Source organism: Struthio camelus, chromosome 3 (genome assembly GCF_040807025.1).
Source record: "Struthio camelus isolate bStrCam1 chromosome 3, bStrCam1.hap1, whole genome shotgun sequence".
NCBI lineage: Eukaryota > Metazoa > Chordata > Aves > Struthioniformes > Struthionidae > Struthio > Struthio camelus.
In genome coordinates this window covers 85,613,494-85,631,403 of record NC_090944.1, presented here as the reverse complement: position 1 = coordinate 85,631,403, position 17,910 = coordinate 85,613,494, and the positions used below count along the sequence as shown (strand labels likewise).

At 41.6% G+C, this 17,910-nt stretch overlaps 1 protein-coding gene across 6 annotated transcripts in view; it reads left to right on the top strand.

Annotated features, from left to right (window-relative positions):
• AGPAT4 (1-acylglycerol-3-phosphate O-acyltransferase 4) overlaps positions 1–17,910 on the top strand; it is a 90,623-nt gene that overhangs the window by 35,194 nt on the left and 37,519 nt on the right. For all 6 annotated transcript variants that reach the window (XM_068938906.1, XM_068938902.1, XM_068938907.1 and 3 more), the window contains one exon: positions 15,090–15,259. In XM_068938906.1, the coding sequence (XP_068795007.1) occupies positions 15,092–15,259 (168 nt within the window). In that variant the 5' untranslated portion in view covers positions 15,090–15,091. The remainder of the gene's footprint in view (positions 1–15,089; positions 15,260–17,910) is intronic.

The following is a 17,910-nucleotide window of genomic DNA, read 5'->3' as shown; positions in this document are numbered from 1 at the left end:
CATTATGCTCAAGTTGTCAATTGTGCTTGAATAAACACTACAAGTTAAGACCAAGACATTCATTAGCTTAGCTCATGTTTGGTCTTGTGTATGCTTGATTTTTAAGATTGTGGCCCCCTGGATGGTGGATTCTCTGCTGAGACCTCCTTTGGGCCAGGTTGCTGGCTGATGCTGGCCTGCAGTAAGGCAAGCCTTTGCGTGTTGCTTCCGCTTTGTCCCAGGAATGCTTGTTGCAGTCTGTGGTGGGACAGCCCTGCAGTGCCTTTCCCAAGCAGTGGTGGAAGAGAGGAGACGCTCATCTGTAAGACTAGCTGGAAACTCTTGCTTTTTTTCCTAAAGACAGAAAATAAAATTAAAAGGAAGTTCCTGTGTCTCTGAGACAAATTCACATAGTTTCTAACAGCTACATAACTTACTCTCTTTTTAAGAAGGATCTTGTTCAATTTATAAAGGTATTTTTTTTTTGCCCGCTAAAGCTATTTGAAGATGTTTTTTCTGAATATCAGACATCTGTATCTTCTGTCACTTTACATCCAGTTGTTCTTATGTCAGTTATATTTAGCATAAATTGTTCTCCTTCCCCATTGTAAACCTCCCCCAGCCTTAAGCTGTATTTGTGGGGCGCAGTCGGATCCTCTTTCAGGATGTGTTTTGGTAGGCTGTGTGAGCCAGGCTCTTCTAGTCACCCTGGTAGCCTGAGTCTGCACCTGTTTCTTTTCAGCCCTTCTTTCCTGAGTGTGGGTGTCTGGTCCTGATGTGCTGGCCCAGGGATTGGCTCGCTAGCACAGCATGCAGCTGAACTGATGCCATTCCCTTTCGTTCTGGGGGGGGGGAGAAATCTTAATACCATCTTTTTCCTTCTTAGAGCTGCATAGCTTTAGCAGACCAGAAGTTTTCAGTGACTAGTTAATATTCTCAGACATCTCACTCCTCTGTCACTTCCAAATTATGAGGTATTATTTTATTAGTTTTACCAGGCATCATCCAATAGTCCTGTAAAGATTAATCCCATTTCTGTTACCTTACCTCTCAAGATCGTCTCATTCTTAAAGTGTGTTCTGACTGTGTCATCCACAGAATTTCTTAACTTGCATTGAATGCTTTGGTCCTGAGGAAACTTTTCAAGGACATCTTCCTTTATCCAAACTGACCAAAAGATGTCAACAAATGTGCACTTTTGAGCGCAGTTTACCTTCTTTACAACTGTGTGCTAATCTTCAGATCCTCTGTGCTTTAATACCAATATCTGTTATTACCCCCGTATGAATGGCTTATTACAGCTTAGGTACATTAGATTTGATTAAAATGAGAAAGTTATCAGATAGTATCACAAAGACCTGTCTTTGAATTTATAGAGGTTTTTTTTTTCAATTCCAATTTTTGCAGACATCTCTTCCAAATAACTCCTTTTCTTTTAAGCCCCACATAGTGCTGAGTCCTGACTAGTGCTTCTGTAGTTACCCTAATCATTGATCTCTCCACCAGTCTTTAGTTGTTAGTAGTATGCTCTCTTCTCCAGTCTTTATTTTTAAAAACATGGTACTGGTCTCAGTCTGAAACCATTTCTGTTACAAGGCTTCATCTCCCCTCTGATCCAGTATGCTAGAATGGAGACCATCTGGGTTTCTGCCAGCTTGAATGCATCAGATTTTGAATAATGCAGTACACTTATTTTCATACTGCTTCCTTGTCAGCTATCTTCCCTGTGGTGGTGTTTTTTGTTGATGACAGTGGGGCAAAAGTGTTTGCTTTGTTTGTCGAGACACTTTTGGTTATCCAAAGATATTTCTCTCATGCTGGCTAGGAATGACTGAACGACAGCCTTAGTCATTAACTGCGTTTGTTCACCATTTAGCGTCAGAGAGCTCAGTCAGAGAGAATTCTTTGGAGGATATTTCTCTCTAATATGAAAGCAATCCCTTCCATAATCAAATCCAAGATGGAGTTCATCGACAGACTTCCAGATTTATCCCAGTAGAGCTGATTATCCATCCATTCCTCCTCCTCTCCCATTCATTTAAATCCAGACTGACCTGATTTAGCCATACTATCTTTCTTCATATGAAGAAATATTATGACTTCCATTATTCACAAAAAAAGAAACAAAAATGTCTGTTTTGTTTAAAACTTAAATTGCAGTTCTGATTGCTCTTCTACTATCTCTCTCCTAATTTATCTTCTGAACTAGTAGATAAGTTCTTTTTTGACCTGTGCTCCTTACGTGAATGTAGAAATATATCAGTTGTTTCTTTTGGACCTCTCTCTAAAATCCTGGTCAAAAATGGTAAAATTCTTTAACCAGCTGTGCTCATCTATTGGTTTCTCTTTTTGACAATACTTGTATTTTATTCCTCCTTGCTATCTATTTTTTTTAAATCTATGCTTGCATCTTCTTTTATTTACTTTTCTTTCCCTTGTTTGTATATGCTGTAAGCCCTGTGATCTCTTTTTTTTTTTTTTTGAAAGTTTGTGAAGTAATGCCAGATTCTCAAATTTTATTCAGAGCAAGTCTGTTTCTAGCCCTTTTGGCTTCAGCAAAAGCTTAAAATCAAACTGCAGAGATTCAAACACCAGGTGGCAAGTACTTGTCCACGCATTTGATATTTTAGAAAAGTTTGGAAGCAGGTTAGTAACCATTCTATGAGACTTATTATCTTTACTTTCTCCTTATTCTCTTCCTTATTCTTAGTATAGTTCACCCTACTCTCATTTAAGAGCTTCTCTTTTGGGGCTTAGATGTTAATATGCCTCTCTAACCAGCAAATAAGAACTTGAGTAATGTGTGTAGTACGGAGCCAAGTCATGACTGCTGCAACAACGCTATTAGTGGGATACAGAGGTTAGTCCTTGCATGCTCCCCCGGGTAAGACATGCAGGGCAATGGTAGGTTGGGGCATGCCAGGAACGACGATGTCCCTGGCCAGGTAGTAGTGCTTTGCTGAGTTCCATGTTGTATCTGTGTGTCAAGGCAGGAACGTGGGAAGTGTGGTTTGCTCTTTAGAAAGTGGATGCTCTGTATGCCTTGGCTAGACTTTCTGATGAGAGCTACCAAATGCTGTATTACTGATTGCTGCACAACATTTAACACCTTCTTTTGGGTTGTTTCTCATCTACTGATCATCATGTTTCTTCTCCCAGCACTCATATCTTATGCCTGCCGGTGCTCATATAGATCAGCCTATTGGACTTTTCTGGTCTGTGCACGTCGATACTGAATAACCTAATAAAAAAAATAACCTAATATTCAGTGAAGGCTTGCCGCAGCTACTGCTCTCAGTGATAAGATGCTTCATTCCAGTAAGCACAGAGGAAAACTATTTCTGATGCACCTTAGGTACCCTGCTCTTTCAGGAAAGCTGCTTCACAATGCAAATCTTGCATAGCAGCCAAGGCAGAGCTGTCCTCCTGAGCACACTTCTACTGCATCCCTTCTGCATGAGGTCCTTGCTGCCTCTTCAGAACATGTTACTGAATTGCACTCCGAAAAGCTGTCGTAAACATCAGGAAGGTGATGTGTAGAGTATAAATCCTTCACTTTGAAATTCAAGTTTACTTTAGAAATAGTTGCATGCACATAGTAGTTTAGGGAAAGAGGGTGATGTGCTGATCACTTAAGATACTCAGAGTTTTTGCCAGCCGGAAAAGTAGGTTAGTGCTGTTAAATTGGTGCTGATATCTTGGAACCTAGCCTGCTTTTCTTAGGTGCGTGCATACCTGTGTGAAGTGCTCTTTGTTAGATATTATCACAGAAGTGCTGTAACAGGCAATGCCTTGAAAAGGATCCTTTGTACCACTTTGCCACAGGACTGAGGGCCGCTGTACCTGAGCTGGAGTAGAAATGGAGTGGGATAGATCTTGAAGCTTGACGCTAATTAGAAAGTATCAGTTCTTTTGATAGCACTATACAAAGGGAAGTAGTTTCTTTGGGGAACGTATTAGAGACATACCAGGGTTTAGCGCGGCCCCAGATAAGAGTTATGATAAAGAACAGATTTAGCTGTTAGCAAACGGAACATGTTCGCAAAGAACTTGGTGGTCGAAGCTGGTCCTTGGGGATTTAACACGACTGAACTGTGAAATGCTGTTTCCTTACTTGGTGACAGTTAGCTTTTGTTGCAGAGGTGCTAAGGGAATGCTCAAAGAGATTGGAGGTGCTTGAATGTCCTGCCTTTGCACAGATAACAACTGTTTGTAGTATATTTGGCTTTTACTGTTTGGGAAGGTGATGTCTGTGGGACAGCAACTGAATGGTTGAAGACAGGTGGGATAGAGGTAAGAAAAATGTATAATACCAAGTGGTACAAGACTGGTAGCTACAAGTAATGTCTCTTATTAGACATTATACTGAGAAAACTGGAAATGATTTACATGCGGAAGCTGTTCTTCAAGTTTAAAATAGAAATTGCAATCTTCACATTAAATTCAGGTTGAGAACACTTGATCTTAGATTAATTTTGCTATTCATCCATTAGACTGTGGAGAGGGGCTTGGTATCTGGGGTACATAGGGATGAAGGACAGAGAAAGATGGAATTGTCTGTGGGGCGCTGTGGGGTTAGATGGAGGTAGTAGGCAACAGAAATCATAATATCATAATGATGGTCTTTCCAGCTATGCTCTGAATGTTTTTTAATATACTAGAGAGTAGGCTTTCTTGGAGGGGAAGCAGTGACCCTCTGTGCAACTCTGTACGGCACTGTGCGGCTTTAATTCCAACTGGAGCTTCTAGGTATTAGTCTCTGATACATTTAGAGATCAGATTGGGAGCTTTGCCTTTTTATGAAGCATTCAAGATGACTTTCCTAGTAGCTCTTATACAAGCAGCAGGCAAGTTCTTGTGGAGTCTGCATAGAAAACTAGTATAAAAACAGCAAGAAGGAGTTACCTAGGTTTTAGACTTCTTTTCAGATTTCAGTGACCATCAGCAGCAGATCTGTGGGTCAAGATCTATATATGGTGCCTGGCTTTCTGTTCAGACATCATGTTCACTTTTGTATCCCTCAGCACCTTTGCCATAGTTAATTCATATGTCCCTCTTGTGCATCCTCCAATGTGAAAAGCATGCATATGCACTCAGGACAGGTGGACGTTGTTTCCTCTCCTCGAGTAGCCTTCTCCTGTAAGAGCATCAGTAAGTTCTCCCCCAGTAATTTCTTGGGGATTACTTGCTAGCTGGAGTTGGTAGCTTTTTGGCTTTGTTTTGGGCTCTCACCTCCCTCCTGCTAGTAACTAATTGCCATGAAGAAACGAGAGTTGAGGTCTTTATAATAGAAGTAATGGTCATAATGTACCATTATTAACAACGGAAATGTTTATTCAAAGCAGCTAAGCGGAGACAGTGTTTCTTAAATGAAAGATGTGCAGGCTTAGAAATAACAAAACCTAAAAGTAGGCCAAGGATGCATGAATTAAGAATTATTTTTCAGCATGTGTGGAAATGAGACTATCAGTGTTCCTTTTGCATGATGTCTTGCAGTGGATGCTTTGTAAACATGTTTCTTCATGAAGCAGTTCCTCTGTGGTGCTGCTCCTGTGCACAGTAGAAGAAAGCCAGTGGTGTTTTGGGCGATAAGAAACCACATCCGCAAGAGACGGAATTGCCAGGTTTCATGCCTGTACAAAGCAAATGTTGGTTTCTTGGGAACCTGCCAAGTAGCATGTCACCTTTCACTGTTCCTTGGTACTAACTTCTTTTTTGATCAGCGCATACTATACTGACTTCAGTCCTTCGTGGCAAAAGCAACACGTTGGCTTTGTTGGAATACAAGATTGGTGAAGAGAACAACATTAAAAGACCTTCCTGCATGCAAATGCTGAAATAAAGGGTTCTCTCTGCCTGAATACATGAAGGGCATGGATGTGTTTATCTTTTCCTTTGAAAGCACAGCCAGTAATTTATTGTGGTGGATGAGGAATTAAGAGCCATCGTTCCTGCCTTTCCCATGTGTTGGTGATTTCTGGCTCTCAGAGCACAGCCATGCAAGTCACTGAAGTGTTATTCAAGGCAGTTGCTGACAGGATTGCTCATGGGGACTGGGGCAGAAATCTCCAAAAACAGATTTGTAGCCAGTAGAGAAAGGTGCTTGGTAGGGGTTTCTTTCTGGAGGGCTTTTGGGGTTTTTCTGTTTATTTTGTTTTGTTTTTTGTATGTGTGCACGTGATTCCCCAGCATCACCCTCCCCTCTTTTGACTGCAGAACAATTTTAAGGAGGAAAAAAAACAAGTCCAAAGGTGAAAGCACTTATATCCCTAGCTTGGGTAAATTACTGGGGGGGAGAGGGGGAGGGGTCGGGGAGGGAGAACAAGGCAGGAGAAGGGTGAATTTTGTTTTTGTCTTCTCGTTGAGCTAGTTGACTTGTGCATTTTCTTACCAGCTGAGAACCAGGATCTCCACTGAGGAGCGGATTCTCCATTACACCTCATCGCGAGTGTTGCTTGGGCAGACTAACGAAGGGAACGTGCATGTGGTTGGAAGGCTGGCCCCTTGCCTGTTTGGGCTCCTTCAACAACCTTCTCCCCATTTTGGGAAAAGGAGGAAGAGATTGTGTGGCTTCGCTGCTGCAGACCTTTTCTTGAAAAGAATTTAACTTTCTGTTCCCCTCACCAAAAATACATACTTCTTTATAACAAAGATAAATTATTTTAAAAAAATTCGTCTTGTAGACATGGAATAAAGTTCCAGCTCTGAGCTCCAGTTGTTTCATGTACCTCATCAGGACAAGCCTATAGCAGAATAACTCCTGTCTTCAGCTCTTCGTCATGCTTACATGTAGCGGCTGCGGAGATGAAGGGAGTAGAGATCAGAAATAAATGAGTAGTAAGAAGAGATGGGATAGTGAAGCCCTGGAAGAGACATGTTGGGAGGCTGCCGAGCCCTCTCTCTGTACTGGAAATGTTTTGAAAAACCTGTCAAGCAGCTTTGGAGTTGATATAGTAGGTACCGTCCAGGGTTTTAACCCTGTGGTCCCTGACCCCTGTGTGGTGCATAGAAGGCTTTTGAGTGGTCCACAGAAGATAATAGGCTTACTTTTCTTAGTTATCTGTAGATTTAATTTGCTATATGGAAAGTGTTTAGGAGGTGCCCCTAATAGCTGTAGTCTAAAAATCCAGAAAAGTAGAAAGTCACTATTTTAAGTCCATGGGCGGACATGGTCTAAAATAGCTGTCAGACTGTCTTTAGCCTTATTTTTCCTTATTTTTCTGGAAATGCTTTCCCCTGTCTTCTGTGCAGTATACTCATGACCCAGCCATTTATCTCACCCGGTCTTTGAAAACAGGAATGGTGGTCACACTTTTCCCACCTTGTCATGCTTTTTATTTTTAATGGAGAGTTTACTGTGCTTTTACCACATATTGCTGTAAGGATAAAGGAGTGCAGTTGTAAGTGCTCTTTCTTGGTGCTGCCCTGATACGTAGGTTAAAGTAAATGAACAATGTCATAAAGGGAAACAATTTTGTTGTTCCTTAAAACAGGTTATGTAATTACTTGAGATCTTTGAATTACTGCACTTTTGAGTCAATATAATCAGCTCTGCTTTTAGTTGCGTTTTAAAGTTAGCTTTTTGTTGTTAACCTAGCATGCCAGTGTTTCTGTGGCTTATCAAGAACAGTTAATTGATCTGAAGAAATTCATTAACAAACAGTTCATTAAATATACAAGAAAAGTGTTAGCTATTTTAATAACTCACCCTTGCAAAATTTACTTTGTGATGGAAGCTGACAAGTGTCAGCACTGTGTGTGTCCCTTCTCCCTCAAACATTTTTTGCGTAACTAGCTATGGTTGAAGTCAGCCATGGAGATGTTCTCTTTGTTTGTTCTGTTTAAGTGCCAGCATTGAGGCAGTTCAGATTGATGCACTGAATGCATCAATACAGGTACCATTATGTGTAACAAAGTGGGGTTTTTTTGGGTGTTGTTTTTGTTTTCCCTCATCCAGGAGGGCAGAGAAACTAGTAACACTCAGGTAGACAAAGAATCAGTATCAAGCATTTAAAGACCGTGGTCCTGTCAGCCTCTCTTAAAGCTGATCCTAACTCCCTGCAAGGACTCCCTTCTGAACAGGGACAAGATATTTCATATTCTTTTCTTTCCTTCCTTTGCATTAATTGTGCAGAGGTGTCAGAGGAGGACCTGGTTTGTAAGCTAGGAACCCCCATGACATGGATAAATGTGAATTTGCCGGTTCAGCTGTGATGCTCAAACCAGATGAGGGAAGGAGAGGGTAGGAGGAGGAAAGCAAGGGAATTTTGTGCAGGTTACTTGAATCAGCTAAGGCTGTTAGTGCTGTTGGGCTAGAAATGCGAAGTAACAATAACGTTTTGAGCTACGTAAAGTAAGTATTTAAAGATAATTTAATATTACTTGAATCCAAGCAAATTCTCAGCTGATCAAGGTTCTTTAAAGCTGGGAAAAGGCTTGAGTTAATGAAACATCAACTATATAATTTGTTCAGTTCTGTAACACCTACCTGCACAGTTCAGTCCATTTGAATGGTATGTTGGCTAATACAGTAAAATGAAAAAATCATATACCCCTGCACTACTGAACTATGGATTTAGTGTTATGTTTATCTCATCTTTTCCTAAAAGGTGTATTGCTTAAGCAAGATTGCAAGAGCTGAGGAAGGTAAATATTTCACGATTTAGCTCTGGACAAAGTAACATAGGTTGGTTCATCTTTATAGTTTTGTGTGAGGACTGGCTAAACTCAGTGAGGATGACTCAAACAGTGTATATTGTTATGCAGAATCAAAGGCTGGATTTTGAAGTCCAGTAGGATTTGAGTGAAAGGCTGATTAACTTCTGTTTATAGAACCAGAATTACAGAACTTCTGCAGAAGTACTGTACCCTTTCTATATGGTATACAGGTTTGGTTCTCTGTTATCCTCCTGCACGTTTTCTTTTAGGTTATCTAAACATACCATGAAATACATTGAGTCTACTGATTTATATTAGTGCATCTAGTTCAAGGAAACAAACTGGGAAATGTAAAAGGGCAGGTAAATAATGAAGACTTAAGAATGTAAAATCTGTCTTTACTCATATATATATACTGAAATACCGTGGAAAACAGTACTTAAGAGGGGAAACTGTCTGAAAGTAATTTGTGATCATATTGATTCAATTAGTAAAGCTGAAGATAAAATGTATTGACTCATCGTACTGCCTGACACGTTGTCCAGGTTCTGGAAAGCGGGTCAGCATTTTCCCCAAGTCAGTCATAGTGATGCTGTTGTGCTCACATTGCACAAACGATGGGAAGAAGATATGGAACAGTCCCAGGGCCTCCAAGCCAGTGGTTTTGCCTTGGGCCCTGTCTGGACGATGGCCTGGCCAAGGAATTGTTTTTCCTCTGAGCTGGTTCCATGCTGCATGCCAGTTTATGAACCAGAAAGATGCCGTGTCTCATAGATATTTATAAACGTATTCCCTTCGCTGCACCCCTGCAGTGTTTTGGTAACTTAACTGAGCAAGTATTTAGTAAATGTTTTCTTTCAGTAGGACTCAAAGTAAAAAGATGAAAGGTTTGAAATATCTAATTGTGTCTTTTGTAGGTACGATTTCTTAGATTGTATACTGTGCAGTTGCAAAGTCTTATCCCTTGATGATGGGAAGCCACATGTCATAGGGAATGCAATTAGAATGAGACTACGTCTGTCCTGTAGTTTGCTTTATTGAGGCTTTGATTTATCAGGAGTGGGGTTTTGGGGGAGGTGACAGAGAATGGAGCTAACAGTCCTATGAAAGAGAAAACTTATTGCAAATAAAGTCTTTTTGAAACTCCAAAGCCTCATTAGAAAAAAATAAAAGGAGGTGGGAAAGCCTTAAGCTAGAAAAATTGACTCAGCTCTGGTTAGGAGCGAGAGAGAGAGATTTCCCTCCTTCCCCACCACGAGATGATATCTAGTTTACAGTCTGACTGATATACGAAGAGAAGGGGTCATCCATGCGCTGGTCATCCATGGTGTGTAGGAGGCAAGTAGAGCGTGTAGGAATGACCTTGTGCTGTTAAGCTACCACAGCAAGTTTCTGGGTAATAAATTTCTGTGGCAGGCTGTGGGAGTAAGCTGGTAGCATGATGCTACTAATCATTGCTTGAGAACCAGAAAGAGAAGGGAGACTGGGAAGGTGGCGGGGGGGGGGAGAAAGAGTGGGAAGGTTAGGAAAGAAAAGTGTTAAAAATGTAAAGGCTGGAGGATAGTATTTATTGTATATTTAGTACAGGACCATTCAGTGCCTGCTTTGTGTTTGTGCAGCAGCTGCATGAGCATGTCAATGACAAATAAGCATGAGAGGTGAGGGAAAGGGACCTACTTCTGCAGTAGTTATTCAAAAAAAAAAAAAAATCCACTCATGTGAAGCCTGCAGAATCAAACTGCATATAGAAATATTTTTATGTGTTTATTTGGAATGTATTTGAGAATGAAAATATGTAATTGAAGAGCTCTGTGCATGTAGTATACCTGTATAGTGAGATTCCCGATGTATTATTCATTTATTCAAATCAAATTCCTTAGGGAAAGACAGGACAAAAGAGCACTCAAAATGAGTGGAGTGACCTTAATGAAGTTGCTTTTCCTAGGTGAAGGTGGCTTTTGCTTTTAAGAGGGACTTACAAATATCACCACTATATCTTTATTTTAAGCAGTAGGTTTAACAGCAGTAGAGGTTAAAAGGGAAAATCCTGTCTGGCAATCATTCTGTTTCTCAGTTGGATTCCTAGCTAAGCAAATATCGAACCAGAGAAGTCCATCGCAAACTTCCTTCCTTTTCTGTGATTGTGTTCTGGCCCAGGGTGTAATCATCGATTCTGTAAAGGTCTACAAGTTACAGGTTTTTTTAGATTTAATTCTCCCGTGTTTTAGGGAGTGAAGGGCTTTTATTTAAAATAATCTGATAGAAAGCTGCACACTCACAAAGATGTAGATTTGCTGATGTTTTTCACAAGGCACTTCTTAGTAGATGAAGTGTGTAAGCTTAGCCATGGGTTTGTTTTCTCAGTTGTGTGTCTCCACAGCTTCCTCCAAAATGTGAATGTTTTTGGCTTTTGTGAGGAAATCAGTTTCCAACCAGTGACACTCATTGTTTTATTAACATATTGTAGGTTAGTTCTTACTCTGTGTCTCTACATGTTGTTTCAATGCGTATAATAACATGCGCTGGTTAATAACCTCTACTGTGGCAGAAGGAGTGCATATCTGCTCTAGTTAGGAATAAGCAGGGAGACATTGGAAGTCAGTCATTTAGCCACAGCTCTGTACCTTGAACATGGTTTCATCATGTTAAGGTAATGTTGTTCGAATAGAGATTGGCTACTAGACTGAATGTAATGTTGTTAGATAAAGCTTGTTCAGGTCATTAATGCCTGTTCTCCAGGGTACAGCATAATGTCATCCAAAAGCTTCAGGCAATTAACTTAGCTAATGATGACTGAAAATGTAGAAGATTTGTTCCTGACTGTTGTCAGTTTTTCATGAGTTGGGGCCAGTAGGGGACCTAGTTGAAAGGATTTCAAAAGTATTTCAGAAGCTGGCCTGGTTTTGATCTTCCCTGAGGTGAATGAGGATGTGCGCGATGCTCTGGGTCTTGCTTGAAGCCAGGGAGCATCTCCGATGTCTCATCCTTTCAGCAGAAACTCTCATGTGGCAGATGTGCACCCTGCAAAGAGGTTTTTTCACTTAGCAAAAACCAGCTGCTTGCATTAGACCTTTGCTTTGGTGCAGAAATTATGAGATAGGACGTGCTTGCTTTCTACCAGAGCTGTAACTCCTTTTCTCCTTTTCCATCTTGACAGACAGCTCTCCTTAGCCACGTGTTTGCCCCAGCTCCTGCCAGGACACTGATTCCTCCAGGAGAGCCTCTTCTTTTAGATATCCCGCCTCCCTGGAGATGGCTCTCCAAGGTTGTTGGTTTACTGACTAGCCTCAACTTCCCGTGCCCAAAACCAGGGAAACTTGGTCAAGTAAAGACTTAATTCACAGCTCCTGTGATCAGGCTTCTAGCTGCAACGAAAACAAATAAAAAGCCTAATTCTTGTCTGTATTTGATAATGGTGTAAGCAAATAGGAAGGTAAAAGCTGTATGATAGTTGCTAGGGGGCTACTGAGAACCATCCCACTTGTAAATAGAGCTCTGTTTTGAACAGCTCTCATCTGTCCTACCAACCCACATATGCATTTCTTAGAATTCGTGTTTGGGAACAAATCTGAATGTTGATCCGGAGTATTGTTGGGTACTTAACAGTGATTTCCTCCCACCCACCCCTGACTTCAATTCATCAGTTAAGAGGTGTACAGACATACTTACTATTAATCCCTCCTCTTGGATCTGGACTCTTAGCCAGCCACTTGTTGTCTTTGGTCTGTAGGTGGCAGTTCTTCACCCTGTCTAAACTATTGGCTTTGCTCTGCATGGTTGACCCACTCCCATCAAGTGTACAGGGCATCAATTGTAGCAGGATGTATGACACTTACTTCTAGCAAGTTTGCAGAAGTTAGCACATGCAACAAACCTGATTCCTTATGTCCTGTCCAGACTGCTTCCAGCTCTATGTTGTGTCAAGTTTTTCGAAGTTTCTGTGTCTGTGATTTTCATTTAATTAGTTCACAAATTGCTTTCTTCTCACCTACCTCCCACTTCTTTTCTGTTCTGGGTCTCTTTGGGTGGTGGGGGGAGCACCTGAGTAAGTAGTAGTGTAACTCTTACCAGAAAATCTTAAATATTGCCATCTAATGTAGTTCAATCTCCGTTTCTTTGGAGAGTGTCAGCAGTGCAGGAGTACAAAAACAGGAGAAGGTGCATGATAAAAGATCCTTGTACTGGACAGTCCCAGCTGGCAGAAACATATCAGTAGAGAAGGCGTGAGTAAATGTAAGAGACTTTTATGAAAGGGAAAGAAAACTTCAAATTGAATCTCTCAGTATTTAACTTTAGACTGTGACCCCATTTGTCTGACCCCATTTCTCAAAACCTGTTTCTTAGGCCTCGGATAGACCTTTCCAAAATGCTCAGGTCTCATCTTCAAACTGTTTTGGACACTTAAAAGGTGATTGGACAGTGGTGAGATCTGGGCATCTACATCACCATGGGCAAGGTTAAAATTGTATTATGCAGAGTATCTTAACAGTGTACGTAAAGCAGGAAGATGAACAGTCCAGAGGTGACCATACTGAAGACTTACATAGACAAATGCATTTAACTTTCAAAACTTGCTGATAGTAAGGTTCGTTTTTTTTTGGTTTTTTTTTTTTTTTTGGAAAGTGAAAGCCTCTTTTGTTTGTAGTTAGGTGTTTCCAGAACACTAGCAACCCGTGGCTGAACAGAGAACAGAGAAACTAAACAAAAGTGCAATGCTGAGTCTGTGTTTCATTACCCAAGCGGCAGCTGTCCTTCCAAGTCCCTTTGGTTGGCCCCAGGGCTAGAGGGAAGCAGCTCTGCCTACCACTGACTGTGTGCTGGCACAAATGTTTGTGTGGCAAACAAGATGGAGAGGAGCGCAGTGAGCTGGATTAAATGTAATTCCTTCTGCCTAAACTTTAATCTATTCCTAGATCTGACTCCCTGTGTGGCTTGAAGAAGGCATGTGCTGGCTGAGGAGGTGGTGTGGTTGCTGTTTGGTCAAAATCTGTTTATGTCAATTTCCTGTCAGCTTTGAGTGTTTTAAAGAAACTTAAAAAGTAACTCAAGCAGGGAAGGGAAAATAACATAGTAACACCATTGAGTAAAAGAAGATGACTGTTTAATGACAATGTATAACCTTCCATCGAGGAAATTCCACTAATGTAGATGCTTACAGATACATTTCACTGATGCTATCCCATGTTATGGGTTCCACCCATCAAATTCAAATACGACCATTTCATCTGCTGCAGGAATATTTGGATCAGGGCCACAGCCTTGAACATCCTGAATGGGACAGGGGCTTCAGAGGGTTCAGTTTAAAGTTGCAGAAAACACAGCTGCAGCCAAGGCTGGCAGCAGAGTGTTTTCTCCAAGTTGCATGAAATGGGCACGTTGCTGTGGAAGGAACTTTTCCAGGCAGCAGCAGTTCTGCTGGGTAAAATGCTTGACTGTTGTACAGCTTCTCCTGCAGTAAACTAACCCCTTGCTCTGCCAAAGAGCAGCTGTAGGAGCGCCTCTTTCCAGCAAGCCTAGGAAGAGCTGCCTCCAGAGGTTGAGCAGATGTTGAGATCCACTGCGTGTGCATGGTGCCTCAGTTGGCAGTCCTCACTGGAGTGGATGAGCTTTACCTGGATGAGTGTGAGGACTCTAAAGGGGAGAAACGCTGTGGGCTTGCTGACCTCTCTGGCTCTTCACTCATCGTTGTCGTTAGACCACTTGCATGAGTGGTCAGACTGTGAACAGAAGTCCCTGGATATACTTATTACCTATTGAAAGCAGTGTTATTTACATCATCATCTTTAGTTATGTTATGTGCCGATCCTTTCCCTGCCAGGAATTAAAGAAGGAAGGGTGCTGTGAGTAGTCGCTTGGCACATCCCTGTACAATCTGTAATGACTGGCTGTGCTGTCACTCACATTGCATGCTAGGCTTACTGACAGCCTGTCCAACCAGGAGCCAAATTATCATGCCAGTGAGCTGGGATCAGGGCCTCTTTGCTGTCTGCGTGTCATAAATTTTTAGCCTTCAGAGCTCTTGAGGAATAGGAGGAGCTATGTGTGGTGAAAATGGGCCTGTTTCTTTCTTCCACAAGCCTGTTTTGTTCTTCGTGTTCTCTTTTACTACTTGCATGCAAATATTACGAAGTGTGGATGCTAATTTTACATGTATTCAGATAATATTTTTAATATTTAAATTGCAATTTTTAAATGAAACTGCTTTTTCTCAGTATCACTGTGGAAAATTTTTGCTCCCTCCTTCCATGCCATCTCATTTCCCTTCTCCCCCTTCCCCTCGCCCCCACTATACCAAGATATGTGGCTATGTGGTTTATGTTCAGCATTTCAGCTTAATTGCAGCCCTTTCTTTGCCAAGTGCTGTTGGGGCAACTGATGCTTCTCAGCACACTAGTGATTTGTGAGTTTGCATATACTGTGTATACTCATGTGTGTGTTGTTGTTTATTCCAGAGATGGTGATGTTGCTGGAATGGTGGTCAGGCACCAGCTGCACCCTCTACACTGACCCAGAGAGTTACCACAAGTACGGGAAAGAGAATGCCATCGTAATCCTTAATCACAACTTTGAAATCGACTTTCTCTGTGGTTGGAACTTTTGTGAAAGATTTGGGGTCTTGGGGGTGAGTTCTGTTTAGCGTTTAAAACAAATTTCCTCTTCAATGATGCAGAAGAAACCCCCAAAAATTCTTTATGTTTTTGTAAGTTAACAGAGCTTTGTTCAGATTTCAGCTGCTGTTTAGACTCTGAGAGATGAACTTAAAGCAATGCAGTGGAAGTATATAAAACACTGAGACAGAAGTGCTTGAGCATCACAGAAATTTTTAAAGCATTGCAGTTAAAATTGATAAAGGAGATATTTTTAACCTGCAGAGCTTATTACAATTGTGTGTGCTTGCTAGGTACTTATTATGGTTCTTTGTGCTGCAGAAAGATGAGCTGTTCCGTGATTCTTTCCCAGTAATTTGTAGAATTTGTCTGCCTTCTCCGGTGTCATCTTACAAATCCTCCAGTATGTCTAGGACAGCTAGCGCTTGAATGATGCAGTCTCTGTTACCTCTCAGAGTGAAAGAGCTGCCAGCTCCAGTGAAAGCAGTAACCAGGTTAGACTGAAAGGGCGGGGGTGGTAGAGATAGTGAGATTACCTATAATTGAATATGTTATTACATTAGGCTAGCAGTACATGTGTGCTTGTTTTCAGGGTGTTTTTTGTTTCCCCTGTCAACTTGTGGGGATGATTCAAGCTCCCCTCTTAAGCCAGCTTGACTTAATTCTGTGGTGGTGATGACATTTTCTGTCTCCAGGGAATTTAGAAAACAGTTTCTCCCTCCTATGAACGCAGACTAGTAACTCATTTTGACAGGCTTCTATAGCATCCTCTTCTAACTTTGCTACTGGCCACGGTCAAAGCCATGGTGTTGGATTGTATGAAGCTGTGACTGGTTATGGCCTTTCATTTGGGCCCTTTGAATTTCCTGGATATTTAGGCGTGACTTCAGTGCCTTTCATATTACAATACAATTACAAAGTGCAAGCGTTATAGGCTCAGCATATTACTGAAACGGCTGTTGGCTCCCAATTACTCGGGAACGATTTGCCCGTAACGTTTAGGACTTGAGCACTGAGTTGGAGGGTATCATCAAAAACAGCAGTGTATGTAGGGAAACCTGCTCGTGGCAGAGAAAATGTACGTGCCGAGAGCATTCTGCCTTCTATGTGTTCATTGTACCACAGTACGTTAGTGTAGCCTTTCTAACTTTTTAAGCCTGATGGCCACAGTTCTTAAATAAAGCTGTCTTTTAGAGGATCATGAATTAAGTTCCTCAGTAAGCAACACTGTAAAAGAAATGAAATAATTATTTCTGTATAAGCAAGTAAGGGCCTACAGGTTCAAAAATCTCTCGTTTTACGTTGGTGCTGCATGGTTGGATTGAATCTCATTAGTTTTAATGACTTTTTTTTTAATAGTTTCCCAAGATAACCAAAATTATGTTTTTTTTTTTTATATTCTTCCCTACTCATAAGAAAACCACTGCGTAGAAGCATGAGTGTTGGACAGTTGTGTACTCTGCTGCACTAAGTGGAAATAATTCTTCCTGTATTTGTATACTTCGAGTTAATACTCAGTTTGTGTTTCTGTTAATCTTTTATACATATAAACTATTTCAGTCTTTTCAGTGATGCACTGTGGGTTTAACTTCCCAAAACTGTAATCTGTAAAACGTGCAGAACCCCCTCAGTTATCACTTTTTGATGGGAACTGAAGGTGCTTGGAAGGAGACTGATCTCTAGGCCTGAGTTTTACAAAGCTTTAAACTGGTGCTGCTCACGGAAGATGTGATACTGCCCTGACCATACCTTCCCATGCACTCTCATTAGCGTATATGCCTTTACACTGCAAAGCAGTGTATTTCCCTGACGGGGGAATCAGTCCAGGTTCGTCTTAAGCCAGGCTTAAAACGAAACAAAACACCACAGAACAAACCCCACCCCTGCAAATCCTATCCTGGATTAGATTCCTGATTGGACTGACTGTGCTAGCACACTGGTACTTGTGCTGGTGCAGTGCAGGAGTGGATGGGTGTGTAGGGTTGGGGGGTATAAGCTGGTTTGCCTTTGTGCTGCCTTAAACCAATGTGCATTGCACAAAACTGCAGGGTTTGGTGTGGCAGCATGATTAAGAATACAAGAACTGTTATGTAGAGGGATGGTCCTACCCTATCTTGATCAGAGACCCAAAGCAGATGTTTGGGAAAGGAGTTTCAAGACCAAGGCAAACATACAGACAGACTTCCCCTAAGTGCTGTCCCAGCCTCCAGCAGTTTGTGGCTCAGGGACTCTGTGGGCCAAAGATGGGGTTTTATGTTCAGTGTTGTTCAGGGGCTTTCTCCGCCATGAAGTTTGCATGGAAACTTTTAGCATCTACAGCATATCAGTAAGCTGAGCTCATGTCTACTGCTGTTGAAAGGGGAAGTCTTGCACATCTCATCCCATCTCATCCAGCTGTTCTTGTGCTTGTCTGCCCTGTGGTGCCATGTTTCAGGAGGCCCTTCTCTCCCTCCCACCATAACTAGTCCAATGAGAAAAGCAGGGCTGACTGAGGAGGGAGAAGGTGAAGGCAACTCATGGCTGAAGGAGTGGGACTACCATGTTTGGCTGCAGCGAACAGGCAGAATGGCTTTGGTGAGAGTGACATCCAGCTGTACCCTGCAGCCTTGGCAAACAATGGCTGTGTTCTTAACGATGTTGCAAATACGTACTCAAAATCTCTGTA